The following is a 21,610-nucleotide window of genomic DNA, read 5'->3' as shown; positions in this document are numbered from 1 at the left end:
CACTGTGTGCTCCGGTTGGGGAAGGGAGAGGAATCTGCCATTCACCCAATGCCGGTTTGTGAGCCACCACTGTAACTGTCTTGCAGTGCCCTACGAGATCTGGACAGACTCTGACAGGTTCCCCATATGCTGCACCCACTGGAACTTCAGGTCCCACTGCAGAGCCCGCATATTCCATCTGGCATGATCGACCAACAGGATGCAGGAGGCTATGACGCCCAGCAGCCTCAGGGTCAGCCTGACCGAAACCCAGGATAGAGGCCAGAAGATCGGAATCAGAGCCTGAATATCCTGGACTCGTCGTTCGGGAGGATAGACCCGAAAGAGCATCGTATCCAGAACCGCTCCGATGAAGAGGAGCTTCTGAGAGGGAAGCAAGTGAGACTTCAGCACATTGATGGAGAACCCCAGCTAATGCAGGAGGTCGGCCGTAGTCTGGAGGTGGGAGACGACAGCCTGGGGCAATCCCGCCTTCAACAGCCAGTCGTCGAGATAGGGGAAAACTAGGACCCCTAATCTGCGCAGATGAGCTGCGACCACCGCCATCACTTTCGTGAACACCTGAGGGGCGCTGGTAAGGCCAAAGGGGAGCACGGTACTCTGAAAGTGCTTGTGGCCTACCGCAAACCGCAGGGAACGCCGGTGGGCCGGCAGGACGGGAATATGGAATTATGCGTCCTGCAGATCCAACGCTACCATCCAGTCTCCAGGGTCGAGGGCAGACAAGACCTGAGCCAGAGTTAACATCTTAAACTTCTCCTTCCAGAGGAAGTGATTGACGATCCGGAGGTCTAAGATAGGACGCAGGCCCTTGTCCTTCTTGGGCACCAGAAAGTAGTGGGAATTACAAACACAACCTACTTCTGGCGCAGGAACGCGCTCGATGGCCCCCTTGGCCAAGCGGGCCACAACTTCCTGTTGAAGAAGTGCCAAGCGATTCCCCGACATGCGGTGGTACTGGGGTGGCATGGCTGGAGGGGTAGTCTCGAAGGGGAGGGAGTAGCCCCTTCGGACTATTTGTAAAACCCACCTGTCCATAGTGATGGTGCGCCAGTGGGGGAGGTGGTGGTGAATCCTGCTGCCCACTGGCATTTGATGGGCATGAAAAACCGGACTAGGAAGGTTTGGAGGCAGTGGTGGCCAGGGTGGAGGTGGACTGACCCGCCGGCTGACTCCCCTGACCCTCCTCTGGGGGTCCCACATCTGCGCTGAGACAGTTCCTGCTGCGGCCTGTGGCTCTGGAGCGAACGTGTTGGAGCGCCCCTTCCGTGGCCACGAAAAGAGCGAAAAGCAGAAGGCAGAGGAGGACGAGTGGCAGAAAGGCCCAAGGACTTGGCCGTAGCCCACGAGTCCTTAAAACGCTCCAACGCACTATCTGCCTTGTTGCCACAGAGGCGAATGCAATCAAAGGGCATGTCCATCAGGATGTTCTGGACATCCCCCGTGAAGCCAGTAGTCCTCGTCCTGCCCAGCGATTCGGTGGTGTCAAGACCACATCGTATTGTGAACTTTGCCGCATCTCTCCCTTCAGCAATAGCTTTGGAGTGCACTGTCCGGGCCTCCTCCGGAAACTGAGACAGCACCTGCGCCACCGTATCCCACACAAGTGGAAATAATGGCCCAAATGGCATGCAGTGTTCACAGACCGCAGACCTGAACTGGCGGAAGAAAATATCTTATTCCCAAACTGTTCCAGTCTCTTGGATTCCCTGCGCTTTGGGACGTAGAGGCTTGGACAACCAAGCTCTCAGCTGTGGGGTGTTGGGAGAGGAAGAGGGGGTCGCCCGTGGCCGGGCGATGGCGTCGGGCCACGTTCCTATCCACAGGAGCCCCTGTGTTGGGCCTGGACCAGGTGCCAAAAAGAACATCCGAAAGTGCATCATTAAAGGGCAGCAGTGGCTCCGCAGAGGTAGCCACCGGCTGCAGCACTTCTGTCAGGGGGTTAGTCTTGACGGCCACTGTAGGGAGTTTTAGGTGGAGAGCCTTGGCTGCCCTACGCAACACCACTGCATAACTCGCACCCTTCTCCGTAGCTACGGTAGGAGGACTTAGACCCTTCCCAGTCCTCACCTTCCTCCGAATGCTGTGGAACAGGCCGAAAATACAGAGGCTGGACATCGGGGTAGAAAGGCCCCATAGGCGTTGGAATCGGCGTCGAGTCACGCCGTTCCGGCCCCGTGTCCACTTCAGGGCTGAAACCTGGGACGGCGTCAGAATCGGCGTCGAGCCACGCTGTTCCGGCGCCGTGTCCACTTCAGGGCTGAAACCTGGGACGGCGTCGTCCAGAGGCACGGGCGACGTAGGAAGTGGTGCCGGTGGGGTCGACATCGGTGGTGGTGTCACTAGGTCAACCAGCGTTGACCGGGATCCAGGCTTGGATCCCTGGGGGCCCTACAGCGCCGGAGCTGACAGCGATGCCGGAACCGAAGCCGCCGACAGTGAACGGTGAGGACCCCCACTCGGGCCCACAGGGCCCGGAGGCATGCCGGCGGGGCAGGACGGCCCCAAGAGGCAGGCCATGGCTGACAGAAAGTCCTGCAGCTGGGCCGGAGTTGCTGACGGACCCAGGAAGGGCGGGTAGGCTGACTGCGACACCGTAGACTCTGCCGGAGCTGCGGGAGAGGCACCACCCCTACCCTCAGCCGCTGCGGGCAATGGGAAGTCGGTCAGCGATGGCGCTTCTTCGACTTCTTGTGATGCTTCGCCTTACCTGACCCTGAGTGCGAAGACTTCCATCCTGAAGAACAATGGTGATGGCTCTGCGACCGGTCCCTCGACCTCCCATGGGACCAGGACCTTGAGCGACGCAGAGCCGACTGCCGGACTTCAAGTAACTTTCGGGACCGCTCCCGCAATGTCTTTGGCGCCATGACCCGGCAGTCAGGGCACGACTTAGGGTCGTGATCGCGCCCCAGGCAGTAGAGACACACGCGGTGTAGGTCCGTCACCGACATCATTCGATGACAGTCCCCACAGGACTTGAAACCGGGCATCCCTATGGCACCAGGAGTCGATCGACTCGAAAAGAAGAGACAAAAAGGCCTCGAAAAACTAAGTCAAAAAGTGACTGTGGGATCCAGCTCTCTCCGTATCTGCGCTTGCTGGCGCAGAAAATGAAAGAACTGATGTAGACGCGCGAGGGCGGCGTCTAAGTAGCTGCTGCGACGTCATCTCGGCGACCACAATGGCAACGACGGACACGGAGCTGCACAACGTCACCTTCCGACGCGCAGGGGTACGGCTGACAAAAGCTTTCCGGATCCAGTCTGACACCTGGGGGTAATTCTAAGGTAAGGAATCTATCACTATGTGTTTCTTTCAGACTATATGGTATAATGGTGTTGCTGGAGGCCCATGCTGTTAGCTCATCAAGCACAGTTCTGGCAAAGTATTTGGCGCCATTATCAATCAAGGCGATTAGACGGTAATTAGATGGGAGAGATATGTCTCCTCGCTTGAAAATTGGAGATGTGAAATGAAATGAAATTAGGATTTCTAAAGCGCACCCATACCCACGGGTGTCTAGGCGCTGAAAACTCCAGGGGGAAAAAAGAAGGGTAGGAGACACTAGACAACAGTGAGGCTCCCAAGAAATGAAGAAGCAAGTTTAAACTAATTATTAAAAAGCCAGGTTTTAAGCGCTTTGCGAAAGGTGAGCAGATTGTTTGATGTTTTGAGGGTAAGTGGCATAGTATTCCAGAGTTTAGCAATCGTTATTGCAAAACTCTTTCCTCCCCAGGTAGCTCTGCTAAACTTGGGGACAACCAGATTAGCCTGGGAGGCCGACCTTAGGTTTCTGGCCGGGATATAACGATGGAAGAGTTGCCTAATTCAAACTGGTCCCTTGGAATGGAGGGCCTTGAAGGCTATGCACAGGGATTTGAACATAACCCTTTTCTTGACTGGGAGCCAGTGAAGTGGTGTTTTGGGATCCCTAAAATCAGTTTTGCAGCTGCGTTATGGACCAATTGTAATTTGTCGAAGGCTTTCTTGTGGGTGTCAAGAAGAGCCCACTGCAGTAGTCTATTTTAGCAAAGACTAGTGTGGTAATCACCACTTTCCTCTGGTCCAGAGGGATGCAAGGGAAAATCTTCCTGAGAGATTTGAAAATGAAAAAACTAGATGAGGTAATAGCATTGGCATGTCCCACAAAGGAAAGTTTTTCACCTAACTGAATTCCCAGATTTTTCACCTTTGGCACAGGAGTGGGAAGTAGACCCATTTCCTCAGGCCACCAACTAGGGCCCCAAAATGATGGATTATTGCCAAACAGTAGCACCTCCGTTTTATCAGAGTTCAACTTCAAGCAGTTGTTAGACATTAAGCTCCTTATCTGCTGCATACAGTTGTGGAAACAATTAGCTGTGCTGTCGGCATTCTCTGTGACTGACACCACAATTTGGGTGTCGTCAGCGTAGGAGACAACTGAAAAGCCAAGGCCTTTGATCAATGAGGCCAGGGGTGTAAGGGGCAGATTAAAAAGAGTGGGACTCAGCGAAGACCCCTGTGGAACACCACAGGGAAGGGTGAAAGAAGTAGATCTGTAACCGTTACACTCGAACCTCTCCATGATGCAGGCAGAGTACTTTTGCTTCTGATCTGTGCCAACAGCGGTGCCAAGGTTTCTCCCAAAACGCTGTTTAAACACCGCCAGAGGTATACTGTTAGGGCCTGGAGCTCCTTCCCTTTATCTTTTACTTATTTGCTTTTATTCTCTACATCCACCTAGTATAATCCTTCGGCTTGTACTGCAGTTAAAGTTTCCCAGGGTTCCGTCTAGGGACTGTTATTTTATGGTTGAAATGTTTTTTTTAGATATTATGCTCATGTGGCTTCAGATATACGAGTCAATACCTCTGTGGCATGGTTGAAGGAGTTGGGTCACAGAGGCCCAAAATCTGGCACTATTAAGACATTTCAAGTCGGTGTGGAGCTTTGTCCCGAGGTCATCTTCCTGTGCAATTTTTATTGACCATTTTAGCTTATTGGTCTGATTTTGTTCATTGTCGTAGGGCTGCAAAGGCGGTCGGATTTCCCGGCCTTTTCCGCTGAGTTTGAAGAGCTTTATTTGTTGCGGTTTTGAGCTGCCGGAATCTAGGATCTTGTGTTGTGCCAGTGCCCTCCTTGTACATTTTACTGACAGAGTTGGGTTTGTTCGCTTTTGTATGTGCCTCTTGAGGTGTTTCTATAAGGATTTCCCACATAGCAACCACGTCAGCTGTACACCTCTGAGATTTTGAAGTATATCTACTGTGATTGCGGGCAGTTGCGTAAGAATAGCTGGTGTTATCTTAATGCATCTGTAGTTTATGGAGTAGGCTTTATCTGCTATCTCTACAATATGTTTTGGGGTGGTTGGATTTGAAGAAAATAGTGCCTCCTGGGGGAGGTGATCACTGCCAGGTCTGTCTTTGATTTGGAATGAAAAAACATGTTGAAATATGGAGAGCGACACAAAAGCCCAGACATGTGCTGGTTCTGTTGGAGTTGTATGTGGTGGCCAGTGGGTCGTCTTCTAGGAACCTGCTGTTCAGGGCCCTGAGGCATAAATGTTCAAGATCTTCCAGCAGACGGCTTCCAGTTGTTGTTTGAAGCCCAAGTGTGTTTTTACCTTGGTCAAGTATTTCCCATAACCCAGTTTGGGCTAGTTCTGGGTACCTGGTGGATGCGCACAGTAGATGCAAGTTGAAGTCCCCAGATATTACAAAGTGCTTTAAGTCTTCTTCTGCTAATCTCATTAGTTCCTGCACTATTTTTCTACAGTCTTTGGACTTACTCTTGGGATGAACATAGATGTTGGTCAACTGATGCATTTTTTATTAATATGGGGCATTTCTAAGGCTGTTGCCGAGGCTATGCTGGCTATTGCGATATAATTTGCCAGTCCGCCTGTTCGCGGAGAAGGGGATGCTATTGTTTGCCGAACTGGGCACTGACTATGGAATGCCAGAATCCGAGAGGATGCACTACTTGCAGGTGCGACACTGGTTGATGCACCTGCCTAATCGCCTAGGGGCCTGAGATGCCTTATGCCTTTCAAATAGTGGCTACTGATCAATACTTTGAATAAACTTCGTATTATTCAACTCTACAGCATCTTGTGCCAACCTGCTTCGCCACATCCTATTGCTAGCCAGAGGAGGTGGGAGATAGAATTAGGGAGACAAACAACGCTGAAAGAATGGGGGGGGGGGGTGTATTATAAAGCAAGACACACGGCACGCAACGCAGCCAGCATTGAAACCATCACCAAGATAGCCTCATACTGGTACATCACGCCAGTACACCTACACAAAGGGAACCCAGAACGGAGCCCAGATTGCTCGAGGGGCTGTGGCTCCACCCGGAACATTGCTACACTTACTATGGGATTGTCCCAAATTAGCGGACTACTGGACCACGATCATAGATATCGACTCACATCTAGATAAACAACTCCCAACGTTCATTGCTTACATGATTTCGGGACTACTTAACCCACTTACCTTCCCATTAAAATCCCACAGGGGAAGACATACGGCTGGCGCAGGGAGCTTCACTCCAGAACATACAAATGCATTGGCGCATAGGACGTATTCCAAATCACCAGGGATGGCTCCACTGCCTCTGGCATATACTGGGGATGGATAAGATCCCCCCCTCTCTCTCTCACTGCCCAGAGTGCATCATATGGAGAGCTATGGTGCAAGATCATAGCGCTACTTTCATGGAATTTCGGGAGCTTGCCTGTCCCAAATACCTGCGCCAACTCCGTCTCACCGACATTACCTCCCCTGTAACAAAGGGAGATTCCAGTTAAACGGACCCTAGCAGAGGTATGTGGTGTCACTCCCATTATACTTCACTACAATGAGTACCTAGGGGTGGGTGGGGGTGGAGAGGGTTCCTGTTGGGTTTGGGATTTATTTATTCCATGTTGTTGATAACAATGCAATATGTTATATAAGCAGAGCGCTGTGTTGCTCTTCCTGTTGCCGTCTCCATATGAAAATTCCAATAAAGAGATTTAAACCATACTCAGCTTTCCAATTGTTATTGTGAATGAACTGCTGTCATATGGTAGGCAGATTATATTAGAAATGTACTGAAGACCGTATCGCACAATAGGCAGCACTCTTGCACCCCCAAAAAACTGATAGTTTCATACCATCAACAGCACCCTCCCACAGTAGCAGTCTCACGCTGCCAAATGCACTCTTACCCATAGGGCTATCAGCCACACTAGATAACACTTCCATAACTCTCACAGAGTATCAACACTCAGACACCTCAAAGAATAGTTATCTTACACTAACAATCTGACAAACAACTGAGACAGCACTCCACTTTTCTCAAGACTCTCATGCTCTTAACAGAACAGCAGTCACACAATACAAGAAGCAGTCTTATACTCCTCAAAGACTTGTGGTCTGGCACTACCAAAAGCGCTCTCACACCCCCACGGACAAACAATCATGCAATGTTGGAAGCACTCTCACACCCCTCACAGGGTAGAGGTCACGGACTACCAACAGCATTCTCACACCCTATTACACAGAAGCAGTCACACGCTACTGGAACACTCACACCCAAAATAGGCTAGCAGTCACCCCCCATGTACTTTCTTTCACCTCCCAAAAAATAGCAGTCACTGCTACCAGCAGCGCACCCATCACTCCCAACAGACTTGAAGCAAACCCAAAAGATCTGCCTTATTCACAAATTGTCTTGTCACTGCGAGTTTGTGTCTTGTGAGGAAGAATGAGTGGGTGAATGCAAGAATGAGTCAATGGGTTTATGAATACATGCATGAGTGACAGAGGACCGATGTGGATGAGTGATTGCATGAATGGAAGCATATATTCACTTTTAGAAAAGTGCCAGACCTGTTGACTTTGCCAATGCTTGTTTATATGATGTGGCCCGAAGGGTGTTTGCAAGGTGAGAAAGAAGTTCTTTAAGTTCCCTTTAATAAGTCTCACTAACGCCATGTGTGATAATAGTTTTGCTACAGTGTGATGAATGATCTATGCATACCGTCAAGCGAGATAGAAACAGACATGTTGGTTACAGGATTCCCAATAGAGGTTTGTTGCCTCTGAAGAATAACAAAAACGCACTCCAGAGTTATATAGCTGTTTGTGCTATAACAAAGTACTCTGTCATATCCTTGTTAAGTTAGGGCACTCGGTGAGCAGTTGTGTCAGATATTCACAAGAGAATTACATCATCAACGAACAGACGGTATTTAACAGTTAATGAACACAGGCAGTAGACACACACACACAAATGTATGAGCATATAAAACCTGAGAATATAATTTGCCTATGTTTAAGTTAAATCTTGATTCAGCGTTCTCGGTTATCTGTGAACCAGCACACTTCCTTTGATGGCTACCAAGGGAATGATGGCTCATTAATGTATGAAGACCTAATGTAAACCCCCAGGTTTTTAAACGTTCAATCATTCCAATACACTTAGTTTGACTTTCACCACCAGTAGCTGGTCTAATAGTGTAGTGGAGCTGGGTGTGGCCATTCTCCTTGAGGGTTAACTCGACTGGGGTCTAATTGCCTGGCCAGAGACCACAACCTAAGATGGGACAGCAGGGTTGGGTAGAAAGCTGTTGAATGTGAGGACAATATTCCTGGGGGGACATACATCCACCAACAGTCTGCCAATGTAATGGTGGCCAGCTGGTGGAAGGCTAACAGGGATTTGCTGGGAATGTTGAAATACATTACTGTGTATAATAACCATAGTCTGTAGAGGCAGATAGTTAAGTAGGTCTGACAAGGTAGTGGTTGTCTAGGATAGTACTTTCCCCTCTGGTACCAAAGGATCACATGGAGTGGTTTGTGAACCGAGTTAGGGCCATGGCTACTGACTAGATGCTGTTATCCAACATAGGGATTCTACCATGTATTATGTGAATATATATGCACCCATGTGTGTGCTACTATTTGTATTTGAAGTGTTTAGTCATACGTGAAAAATGGTGCAAAAGGATCAGAGCTCCTTCTCTCAATTTGTGGAAGGGCAATGTTTAAAAAAATTGTAAAATACCCCTCACACACTGAAACCTGATTCAGTGTCATGCTTCATCATTGGGGTCTTCCCGCCCCTCTACGGGACGGGGCGTGCTACGACTTACGTAGACGCAGGAGCACTTTATTCAGCGATTAGTGAGTATGTGTAGTGCGTGGGATCGTGAAAAGAAAATGTGAGATGGTCAAAAATTCTCTGGCTAGTGGAACGAAAATACTTTATTGTTTTCCCTGGCTGAAAATAGTAAAAGTGGGGAGGTGTAGATGGTGTACTATATTGAGTCACCTCCTACAAGGTCGACATGTTTCAGAAGCCATCCCCTTGGCTTTCTTCTTCAGGACCAAAAAACCAATCCCTGTTACACCTCAATGGGTGATTGAATAAATGTACATATGCCCCATAGTCACAAACACTGTCCTTTGTTCCCTGTTATGGGAGTAGAAAAATATACAACTTGTATATCTTAAGAACCTGAAAAGAAAAATATTTTGGATAAATCATGGCTTTCATCATTTATCTTTATCTATTCACATCACCATCACGTGGAAAGTTTTAAGCTTTTTTGTGATATATTTCTCTTGTGCAACTCTGTTGTAGGTAATGGTACCATTTGGTAAATATCCTCTACTCATAAATCATCTGAAAGAGCACTCCTTGTGATTTCTAGTGCCCAGTATCACATTAACTCAACATTCTATCATACATATGTATCTCCTAGCAAGATACATCTTATGTTACAATACAGTCATACATAAAGGAAGTATTTGTACACTCTGATTATGCCCCTGGAAACTAATGATCAACCAAAAAGTTGCAGACTCATAAGGAGTATACAGTACTACAATCACCCCCATAACTAATACTGAACAAAGAGGAGGTTTATGCCCTTGGAAACTGGGTTTCTTCCTTTTTCTTCCTTTTTCTTCTTTTTTAGAGAAACTATAATTTTTGAAACCTACGTGTACACACACTCTATTTTTAAATATACATGGTTTTTGCTTTTCAATCCTTATCCTCTGACAGGAAAATGTTTCCAGTTAATATTTTTCCAGCCTCTAGCGTTCTACTGCTGGGATTTATTCTTTACCTTTTTTCCATTAGGTTTTCCATTTTTCATAATTTGTCCCCCCGTGTTTTTTTTTTAAAAAACCCACATACATGAATGCATGTCTGCGATGTCTCTAGCACAGCAATTTGTTTTTCTTTTTTGTTTAATAATTTCTTTGAATTCAACCTCCATTTGGCTGCCTTTTGAAACTCCTCCAAAATAATCCTCAAAACAAACAAATATATGCTTGCTTTTTCAACTGATTCAATGTTAATCGTTCCAACAGGAAGTGGATCAAAATAAACCCTGTTTTGGGTCCATTTACCGGTGGCCATCTTTAAAAATTCCAAGGTCTAGTGTTTTTTCAACCTATTCAGTGTTAATCATTCCAACAGGAAGTGGATCAAAATGAACCCTGTTTTGGGTCCATTTACCGGCGGCCATCTTTAAAATTTTAAGGTCTAGTGTTTCCAGCCACACCGGTTTCCTATCGAGCATGCCTCCTTGCACTTTAAAAGACCGGGCTCTGGCAAACCTCAGTTAGGTTCCGACGAGCCATGAGAAGGTACTTCCTTTGGTGATTGCGCTCGTTCCAGCATGTAAGTAGGACAATGGCATGTCCTTAAAAAAGCCGAAGAGACCACGCTTGTTTGTTTAAAAACCACCCTGGCTTTAAAACCTTGTTTTTCCTACTGTTCTTTTAAAATACCCACAGTGTCTATTTGAAGGCACCCGACACCGCACGTGTGAGCTCATGGAGCGATAAGGATATTATTATGGCACGTCCTTTTGAGAGCATGAATACCATTATTTAAATTAAAAAAAAAAAGACACACCGTGAGATCACAGTTTAAAAAGCACGAGTGCACAGACTTTTGGAAAACATCTCCCATTTTTTTACAAGGCCTGTCATGGGAGTACGAATGCGAGTGCTCGTTTGCTGTGATCATTAATCTGTAACCTTTTGGGACACAATCAGAGTGTACAAATACTTCCTTTATGTATGAATGTATTGTAACATAAGATGAATCTTGCTAGGAGATACATATGTATGATAGAATGTTGAGTAAATGTGATACTGGGCACTAGAAATCACAAGGAGTGTTCTTTCAGATGATTTATGAGTAGAGGATATTTACCAAATGGTACCATTACCTACAACAGAGTTGCACAAGAGAAATATATCACAAAAAGCTTAAAACTTTCCACGTGATGGTGATGTGAATAGATAAAGATAAATGATGAAAGCCATGATTTATCCAAAATATTTTTCTTTTCAGGTTCTTAAGATATACAAGTGGTATATTTTTTTACTCCCATAACAGAGAACTAAGGACAGTGTTTGTGACTATCAGGCATATGTACATTTATTCTATCACCCATTGAGGTGTAACAGGGATCGGTTTTTTGGTCCTGAGGAAGAAAGCCAAGGGGATGGCTTCTGAAACATGTCGACCTTGTAGGAGGTGACTCATTATAGTACACCATCTACACCTCCCCACTTTTAATATTCTCAGCCAGGGAAGACAATAAAGTATTTTTGTTCCACTAGCCAGAGAATTTTTAATCATCTCACATTTTCTTTTGACGATCCCACGCACTATACATACTCACCAATCACTGAATAAAGTGCTCCTGCGTCTACGTAAGTCGTAGCACGCCCCGTCCCGTAGAGGGGCGAGAAGACCCCAATGATGAAGCATGACACTGAATCAGGTTTCAGTGTGTGAGGGGTATTTAATTTTTTTTTTAAACATTGCCCTTCCCACAAATTGAGAGAAGGAGCTCTGATCCTTTTGCACCATTTTTCACGTATGACTAAACACTTCAAATAATTTTTTTAAAATAGCAGCACACACATGGGTGCATATATATTCACATAATACAAGGTAGAATCCCTATGTTGGATAACAGTATCAAGAGGAGGACGATTCTACCTTTTTCCTCTTCACTCCCTCCTTTGATTTTTGGATCATTACTGACTAGATGCTCACTGAGAGTATGACCAGTACAGTTTCAATCGGGTTAAAGACTGAAGATACAAGAAGACATCAGCATAGCTAGATTTTCTGGCTCTGGAGAGCTAGCTGTTCCACAAACAAGGTTATGTTCAGACGAGTTGTCTTTTGAACTTGGTGTGATCATTGGGATATGAGATTTGCTGTAAGTGGATCCCACTGCATCTTTCTGCCACACAAACAATGAGCAAGGTTTAATGTATGCAATATTCAAGTGGAGCTATAGGTTTGTTGGATCTAGGAGAAAGTGATTCCCTGAATATGGAAAAAAGTTCCTTCCACAATCCCTGTATATGGAAAGAATTCCTTTCACCATCTTTGTTCTTAGGCTAAAAAGGATGTGAAGGATGATAAATCACCCACAGAAGCCTCGAGTAAATTCAAATGCTCCTGAAATCGTATTCTCTATTCTATCCTCACACACAATGACTAGTTTTCCTTCTAACAAGCCTAAATGTTCATAGACATTTTTTTCAGGAATCAAGACTTCAAGCTCAGCAGTGGAGGTGTGATTAATCAGGTTCCTCTGCTCACTCAGCAGGCTTAGAACCTGTGGAAATAACTAATTTTTGTTGTCTAAGTGAAAAAGTTTTTCTGCAAACCATATTTCGCAAGGCTATTAGAAGGAGCAAGGAGTTGAAGGATCCCCTGAAAATAAATAAAGAGGCAGATGAAACCTGGGCTATGGAGGAAACGCTTACATAATTTCCTAACCAATCCAGCATAAGAACATATCCTAAAGGCCTCTCACTCATTCCCAAATGGGATAAAAATTCCAGGTCTGAGCAGTGCACTCTCCGGCTAATAGACATATTCACAGAAATAGTCAGATCATGAAGATACTCTCTAGATCCTTCTAACCTGCCGAGAAGGTCTTCTTGACACACACAGGAAGATTGCTGTTTGGCAGGCACTGCTCCTAAATTTGAAATGTTGAGTTGCAGAGTATGTCTGAACGAGGTTCCTCCCTTTTTGTTCATTTGCCTGTGGTACAGAGCAGTGGTATTTTCTGAAAGGATATGAACATTTCCTTGGAGGAGAGGAAGGAAAGGCTCCTAGCCCAGACTAATGGCCAGGTGAATAAGACGTTGACCACGGTCCTGCAAAGAGCATAGCCCTGGAGTCCAAAAACCTCTGCAATGAACTTTCTGCTGTACTGAAAGGCATCTGTGGTTCAGAAGATTGCATGAGGAAGGTCTCAATCCATCCCTGAGAGGTTTTTTTAAAATCTCCTTCAATAGTGCTCAAGATGACATTTGAGCAACATGAACGAGGAACTCGAGGAAGAATCAGGCATGATGCTTTGTACTCACACATTCTGAGAAATCATAATTAATTGATTAAAAAAGGCATTGGTGTACATTCTACTGGAGATGCATGCTCCATAAAGTTTACCAGAGCATCCTTCACCTTCAATGTGAACTCGGCTTAACATCTTGGAGGATTCTATAAATGGCAGCTCGTGAAGAAGAAAAAATGGCTTTGGTGCGAAAAATGCTCTTTCAACTTGACTTTTGCCTAGCCTGAAACCTTGGAGAGGAGCCCAGTTTCCCAGGTTTCTACACTATCAAATCTGACATCACACCAGTTTTACACATTTCAAAGGACGTCACCCACACCTTTCCCACAGTATGTACTCTCCAGTGACTAAATTCAATACAGCACTGAAACAGAAACGGAGCTCTAGCAAGGAAAGCCAAGCCTTAGCCGAGAGGAAAGGTAGCCATTCTGGAGCTCCATAGGCTTTTCTCACCCCCTCACACTTTGTGTCTTTACAAGCCAAATAAGAGCCTACGCGGAGCAGGGCATTGCCCAAAAGCAGTAGCCAACTTAGGTTTTCATGCTTTATTCTATAATCCTTTGAGACATGCTTTATGTAGGTCAGAGAAGGAATGGGTGATTTGGGGTCATCCTGTAACAAAGCACCATTCTCAGGTATCTATAGAATGTGTTAACTGGTACTCTGACACTGGGGGAAGATACTCTTTACCCACGATGTGAGGGATTAAGAGACAAAGTTCTCTATCTCTTCCGGTAATTTGACTGAAAGGTTTGGCTAAATCCAGAATGCATTGGGTAAGTTATGTAGTAAATTTGAGGCAGGAACACACTGTTGTACCAGGGAGACAATATCGGGAGCGAACATGTCATTTAAGGTACCACAAAAGTCCATGCCTTATTGCTGAGATATTTAACTTCAGGAAGCTATCACAAGTGCACGCATCCAAAGTTTCCCTCTGGTAGAAGGTCCAGGAAAAGGAGTAGCTGATCATCTTACTGGTACCAACAGACATAGCCAGCTCAGGTACAGCACCAATTACATGATCCCTCTTACCTATGCTCATTAAGCTTTTGTCCCGCTAAGAAGTACTGGGTTTCTGTGGATAATAGATCCTCGTGAGAATGTGGAAGCACATGACAAAATGATGAAACCACCACTGACACTGTGCATGCCTTTGTGATGGAGTCAAATCCACTGCCTAGCATGTTTCTTAAATAAGGCAGTGTCAACTTATTAGGAATGTGACCTCCGATTTCGAGTTTGAGAGCAATACTGTTGTGGTAGGAATCAGTTGACAGCTTTGCCCACCGTTAAGGACAAGTAGAAAAACAAAATCCAATACTGTATGGCAGGATGCAAGTGCTCAAATGTGTTTTCTTAAATATCAAGTAAGAGGTATAGTTTCCATAACATTAAAATGTAGCAACTTCTTATTGCACTAATGGTCGCTAGTGCACGGACACAAATTCAATAACAGGTTTTATTATGAAAACAGCCGATCACATTCTGCAAAATAACTTAATTTGTTTAACTAAGAATATGTAAGTTAACAGTGTTTAAACTAGTTTATTGGAGTGATACATTTTATACATAAATACCTTGTTTTGGTATCCTCGCTGAGTCATTAGATCAGCCTCTTGCTGGACTAAGTCTTCATACTGATGTTCAGCTAACCTCTCTTCTTTCTCTTCCTCTTTTTGACGGAGGAGTGCCTCTTGCTCTCGTAGATAGCGTTCAGTAATCTAAAAATTATTTAAAATACAATTAAAGTTAGATATCTATCACATGGCAAAAGCACAGCACAGACTGAAATGGAAAAGCAATGAATGTACTTTTCTTGGCATTACATTATTATCTCTTACACTGTCATTTAGCCGTCTATATAGGGCAAAGTGAGCGAATATTTGTGCTTTAGGGCTTGAGTGCACTGCCCTAAATCAGGAAGGAATTAACTTGCCGCCTGCTGTAAATGTTTTTGTGATCTCGAGCCTTTAAAGAAGCAAACAAACAAAAAACATAGCCTCCGCAATGTGAATCTGCATCCTTCCTGGCAGTAAAAGGGGTTAAGGCACCTCACAACGGTGCAGGTAACTAGAAAAATGAAAAATAGATTGAACCCAATAATAACAAGCTCTTTGAAGTATAACAATAAAAAAAACCAACAAAAAAAAACCTTCCCTCTAGTGCTGGATTTCTACTGTTAATGCAATCTTTAGAGTTGGATGCTAAGTAAAATGATAAGATATCTAAAGCCTGATTACGAGTTTAGGTGCTATTTATCAAACCTGATGAATAACGATACCACGGGGCACATTATTATCGGATACGATAAATGACACCTATTAAGAGTTATTGGGGAATAACGTGGAATTTGGTGTTCAATGCACCACAATCTGCATGATACATTAAATACAGTATGCATTTACCCCGTTAATTGAGCAGGTTTGACCTGCTGGAGCTTAATGAAGGTTGAATTATTTAGCGCATTTGATAATTATCGGATCCGTTAAATACCTTTTAACTCGAAATTCTGACCCATGCGTAAACAGGGGTCTAGCACTGGTTGGAATAGAACAAGCAACTAGGAATCACAGTCTTAGTGGGGAGATTCTTGCTCAGAATTGTATTATTTAAAAAAAAAAAAAAAAAATAATAATATATATATTTGCTCCTCCTCACTCGAGTAACTGCCGCCACACGCCAGAACAGAGGGTGCGTCGTCTGCCGCGAACTACCCCAGCAAAGTCCGCATTACATCACCCAGTCCTCTGCAACCAACCAAAGGATGACGACGGCGTGTCCAGGCTCAAAAAGATTTATTATTCAATCAGCCGGTTTGTACGCGTTTCGCCTGCCCTGCAGGCTTGATCACCAACAATTCATTTAAACTCAAACTCCTTATTTACATAATTTTGCGTGCTCGTGACGAGTCACGTGACGGAACTACAACATTAGTGCATTAAAAGACAGACTCGTAGTCCAACGGGAAAGAAAAACTCTTGGCTCTATAGTGCACAATTGATCATGCAAATCGTAATACTTATAAGGAAAAATACCATAAAAGAACATCTCATGTCATGCCTCCCCCAAGAGAAACAAAAGCGGGCAAGTGCCCTGATTATTCCTGATTAATACAATTCCTGATAACAGATATTATCGTAACGTTATCAACATGTGTACTGCTCAGATCCGTGTGGTTATCTTCAAATCGACAATTTGTCATTTTTCACAATTTGCATGATTAGACCCCCACAGGTCTCAATATTGAGGAAGATCTAATTACACATCTTTAAAGGACCTGTACAATATGTATATGGAATAGCAGCAACAATCCCCCTCGATTGTGTTTTAAACTTTTGAGTTGCTTTTTTTTTGGTTCCTTTTGCACTGCACACATTTTGTTGTTGAGTATTGTTTAGAGTAAGACATGACCAATGGGCTACTTTGTAAAAAGTAAATTGAATGACTGCCCACTTGGGCTTAAATTGCTAATCATGCAAATTGTGAAAAATGACAAATTGTCGATTTGAAGATAACCACACGGATCTGCGCAGTACACGTGTTGATAACGTTACGATAATATCTGTTATCAGGAATTGTATTAATCAGGAATAATCAGGGCACTTGCCCGCTTTTGTTTCTCTTGGGGGAGGCATGACATGAGATGTGCTTTTATGGTATTTTTCCTTATAAGTATTACGATTTGCATGATCAATTGTGCACTATAGAGCCAAGAGTTTTTCTTTCCCGTTGGACTACGAGTCTCTCTTTTAATGCACTAATGTTGTAGTTCCGTCACGTGACTCGTCACGAGCACGCAAAATTATGTAAATAAGGAGTTTGAGTTTAAATGAATTGTTGGTGATCAAGCCTGCAGGGCAGGCGAAACGCGTACAAACCGGCTGATTGAATAATACATCTTTTTGAGCCTGGACACGGCGTCGTCATCCTTTGGTTGGTTGCAGAGGACTGGGTGATATATATATATATATTCACTTAAAAAACCATAGGTTTCACACAAGTTATAGTTAGCTGTACATTTCACTCGTAAAAAACCAATGAAATTCCACGTTATAGTTAGATCAGGTAACTATAACTTGCGCGACCACAATGCACTGCTGATGACGTCACATATTACATCACTTATGACATGGTCAGTGACATCACTCATGACATCAATGATGACATCTGAAATGACACATTGTGCATTGCGGTCGCGCAAGTTATAGTTACCTGATCTAACTATAACCTGGAATTTCATTGGTTTTTTACGAGTGAAATGTACAGCTAACTATAACTTGTGTGAAACCTATGGTTTTTTAAGTGAATTTGCAAGGTTTTTTAAATGCTAATTCCTAACTATAACGTGTGTGAAACCTATGGTTTTTTCAGTGAATTTGTACGGTTTTTTAAATGCTAAGTTATGTATTTATTTGTAATTTTTGCGCGCACGGTGCACTTCGCGCACCGTGCGCACACAGTGGGCACTCGGTGCGCTTCGCGCCCCGAGCGCCCACGTTGCGCATTACGTCCCGGCCACGCCTCGCCATTTTTTACAAAATATCAATTGTTTTTTTCTCCCTTGGGGGTCCTTAGATTTATATATTAAATGTGATTGTTAATTCTTTTTTATTTTTTTTATTTTTTTTTACCATACGCTTACGGTAAGCTTACCGTACGCGCAATCCGCGATTTTGTTTTTAAATTATCAAATTTATTTTTCATACTTTTTGGTCCTTCGTGAACCCCCTGACGAACGCTAGGGGGTCTGCAACTCTCTTCGTTGCCCCCTTTTCATGTTATCAACCTTTGTTTTTCAGTGCGAGAGACAGAAAATGGCGGCCGATACTTTCTGATTTCGACCGATTCGAATGTTTACAGTCATGTAACCACCAATCAGAATTGAGCTCGCGCACGGCACCATACGCGTACGGTAAGCTTACCGTAAGCGCACGGAGCGCGCCTATAGATATATATATTGATTTAAATGCTATTTCTCAGGACCTACTGAACAGATTTACACCAGACCTGCAAAAGGCACATCCCTGACCTGAGGACTACCTCTCTGCCCAATTTCAAGTAATTCTGTTCAGCCGTTCGGGCTGTAGCTCGGACTAAAGGTCCTATGGGAAAACGCGTTTTGGGACCCCCCTTTTTTCTCAGCCCCCGCTTGACGAATCCCCCCGAGACTTTCAGGGTAGGAGCGGAGCGTAGCGCCCCTTTTGTTTTGAAAAATTTGCGAGGATTCGTCAACTGGCGCCAAAGTTATTCCAAATAGAATGTTGCGGATTTCCTATGGAAACACGGTCCTAACTATAGCTATCTACTGGCGACCGCCAGTAGATAATATATATATATATATTATTTTCCAACTGAACGTTTAGCTCAACATAGTTATCACATAATACAGTTGCAGGAATTAATAGCAAACCAATACAAACAATGTCATCACCATCAAGGCACCATCAAGGCCATATCTCCCACTCCCTCTTGATTCATGCAAATTAGGATTCGCCACCAGAGCCTTATCGTTCTGATCATGTATCTTCATTTTGAGCTCAGGAGTAGCAATGGGTGGGTCACAGTGAAGGTCGCCAGTAAGTTGTGCACTCGGGCGTCTTCTCTAAGTCTCTTGTGTGGCCTGTGTATTGGGTTGTTGTATGTCGTCACCTATGTCGAGTCTGAAGTATATTCTACACGGGCCCTAGATCTTATAAAAAAAAAAAAAAATGGGCACCCTCTCCTACGATATGTGGTTTGCTCAGCCGTCATGTAGATATCCATCCCCCTCGTCCATTCCTAAATAGTCAGCCTGTTGGCAAACCCCCACTTTCTGGCTATATCCCTTTTGGCCACCACCAGCCCCAAGGAGGCGAAAGTTAGCTATATTCTGGTGATGTCCACCTCACTTGGTATCCCAAGTATCTCAAATCTCGGGTCCATCGGCACCGACACCCCCAGGACTGTTCCCAACAAATCGACTACCTGCTTCCAGTATGACTGTATCTCGGGACATGACCATACTGTGTGGAAAAAGTCACCTCTGGCCGTCGTGCAGGCCAGGCATGGGGATCCTGCCCTACCCATCTTATGTAACCTGTCTCTATCGTAATAAATTTGGTGTAGTATCTTGAGTTGAATGAAGCGAAGTCTCGCTTTTATGGCGACTTCTCTGGGGTGCATTAATGCTGCCTCCCAATCTATGTCTTTCATAGGCCCTTCTTCCCTCTCCCACCACGTCCGGAGTCCCACCAGTCCGTCAGGGATGTTGTTATTAATGAGCTCTTCTCACAAGAGTCTGCCTTCCAGGGGTACATATTCTGGGAGTTGTTCACAAGGGAGATTCTCTGCCTGCCAGGCATGGCACAATTGTGCATATTTAAGGAATTGGGAATTCAGAATTTTATTTTTGTCATCCACGGACATCAATGGCAGCAGTTTGGCTTGAGGCTCCTAAAAAAAAAAGTCTACAAAAGCCTAAAGTTAACTGAAGTGTGTAGGAGAGTAGGATCTGCTTCTTATAGTTACACCCACTTTTTGCTGATGTTTCACTGTTTTTCGACTTTAGTCTGGCTGGGGCCCTGCTAACCAGGACCCCAGCCTAGCTGCTTCCTCTCTAAATTGATTAGCAGTACTTTAGGTACACTCCAGATTGGATTCTGGGGTACCCTTATAAGTCCCTAGTATATGGTATACTATGTACCCAGGGCATAGGTACCCCAGAGGCCTACCACAGGCTGCAGCATGTATTGTGCCACCCCTAACAAGCCTTCCAAAATGACACCACAGGTCTGCTACTGCAGCCTGGGTAAGGTGGTGTATGCACCCCTTACTGCGAAATAGGTTACCTAGATCTCTCCATATCACTGCACATGTAAACCTATCAGTCACCCCTATGGCAGGGCTTTACAGTCCTGAAGGCAGGGTGCTGGGTTTCATGTGAGAGGTTGCCCATGCATGAGCAGAGCCCCTCTGCAGCTTTCGAACCTTTATTCCGGGGTTGTTTATGATGCAGCCAAACCATATACTCTCAAGTGCATTATAACCTCACGGTAAATGCTAACTTTGGAATGGCTGCATGGAAACATGTTGTGTTTGGTGTCAAACACTTTGGAATCATACCCCCACACCAGTTATAAACAAACAGAAGAAGTCCGTATGGACGAAACGCGTTGGCTACTTCGTGTCATTTTTTTTTTTTGAAAAACTTTATTGTGCAAAAAACCAACATTCCAAACATGGGCCTACAACCGCCAGGGCCGGCCGCTAGTATATGCATGTAAATTGCTTGTCATCACGAAGCAGCGACTGATCCCCAGAGGCTCAGCAGGATTACAGGAGATATTCTCGGCAACTCAGAAGTTAGGCAGGATACAAATATTTTAAATTTTAAAGAAAAGAGCAAACAAAGAAACAATGAAACAAAACTCAAGGCGAGAAACAGTCTAGACGGTGTCGAGTGCCGATGGGGGGACCCCACCATACCAGGTAAAGAATCAGGAGGTCAATAGAGATGACCGGAGGGGGGGGGGGGGGGGGGGGGGGGAGGCAGCGGGGAAGTCCGAACAATCAGCAAAAATGGTACAGTATTCCAGGAACCTCAGGATCAGGGGGACAGAGAAATGTCAGGAGTGTCTTCAAAAGGGGGCGTGCAAATGTTACCTCGGTAGGTATTCCACTGACCCAAATTCTACCCCACGCCCCGGGCTTGCCCCGAACCAGATATACCGTCTCCTCTCTGAACATGCACCAGTCCATGTTCTCCTTCCACACTGACACGGTGGGAGGCCGTCGGGAACCCCAAAGCTGCGCGATATCCCTCTTTGCAATCATGTTCCCAAGTGCCGCCCACCGGGCCTGGGCAACGTTGTAATCATTCGGCTCCCATATATTCAACAAACATCGACGAGCCTCAGGCAACAGAGCGACCCCAGTAACACACTCCATTACCGCATGCACACGGTGCCAATAAGCCGCAACCTTGCGACACTCCCAAAGGATATGAAGGAAGGTGGCGCTCATTCCACAGCCGTGCTTACACAGCCCATCCGAAGAAAAACCCATCACAACCAAATGAGGACCCGTCACATAAACACGGTGAAGAATTTTGAGCTGGACGAGACGGAGACGGGCAGGAATGGCGACCTCTTTCGGGGAGGACAGTGCGGACTGCCAGTCTTTGTCATCCAACTCCAACCCGTCTCCGGTCCAGGCCTCCCAAAGACGCACAAGGAG

General features: G+C 45.2%; 1 protein-coding gene across 2 annotated transcripts in view; it reads right to left on the bottom strand.

The window, feature by feature from the left end:
• The window catches only part of TCHP (trichoplein keratin filament binding), a 413,518-nt gene that overhangs the window by 36,710 nt on the left and 355,198 nt on the right, over nucleotides 1–21,610 (bottom strand). For both annotated transcript variants that reach the window (XM_085633293.1, XM_085633294.1), the window contains exon 12: nucleotides 14,974–15,117. In XM_085633293.1, the coding sequence (XP_085489419.1) occupies nucleotides 14,974–15,117 (144 nt within the window). The remainder of the gene's footprint in view (nucleotides 1–14,973; nucleotides 15,118–21,610) is intronic.

The sequence above is a fragment of the Triturus cristatus genome, chromosome 11, assembly GCF_964204655.1.
Source record: "Triturus cristatus chromosome 11, aTriCri1.1, whole genome shotgun sequence".
NCBI classification, from domain to species: Eukaryota; Metazoa; Chordata; class Amphibia; order Caudata; family Salamandridae; genus Triturus; species Triturus cristatus.
Note: the sequence above shows the minus strand (reverse complement) of the source record. Positions and strands in the feature narration are given on the sequence as shown.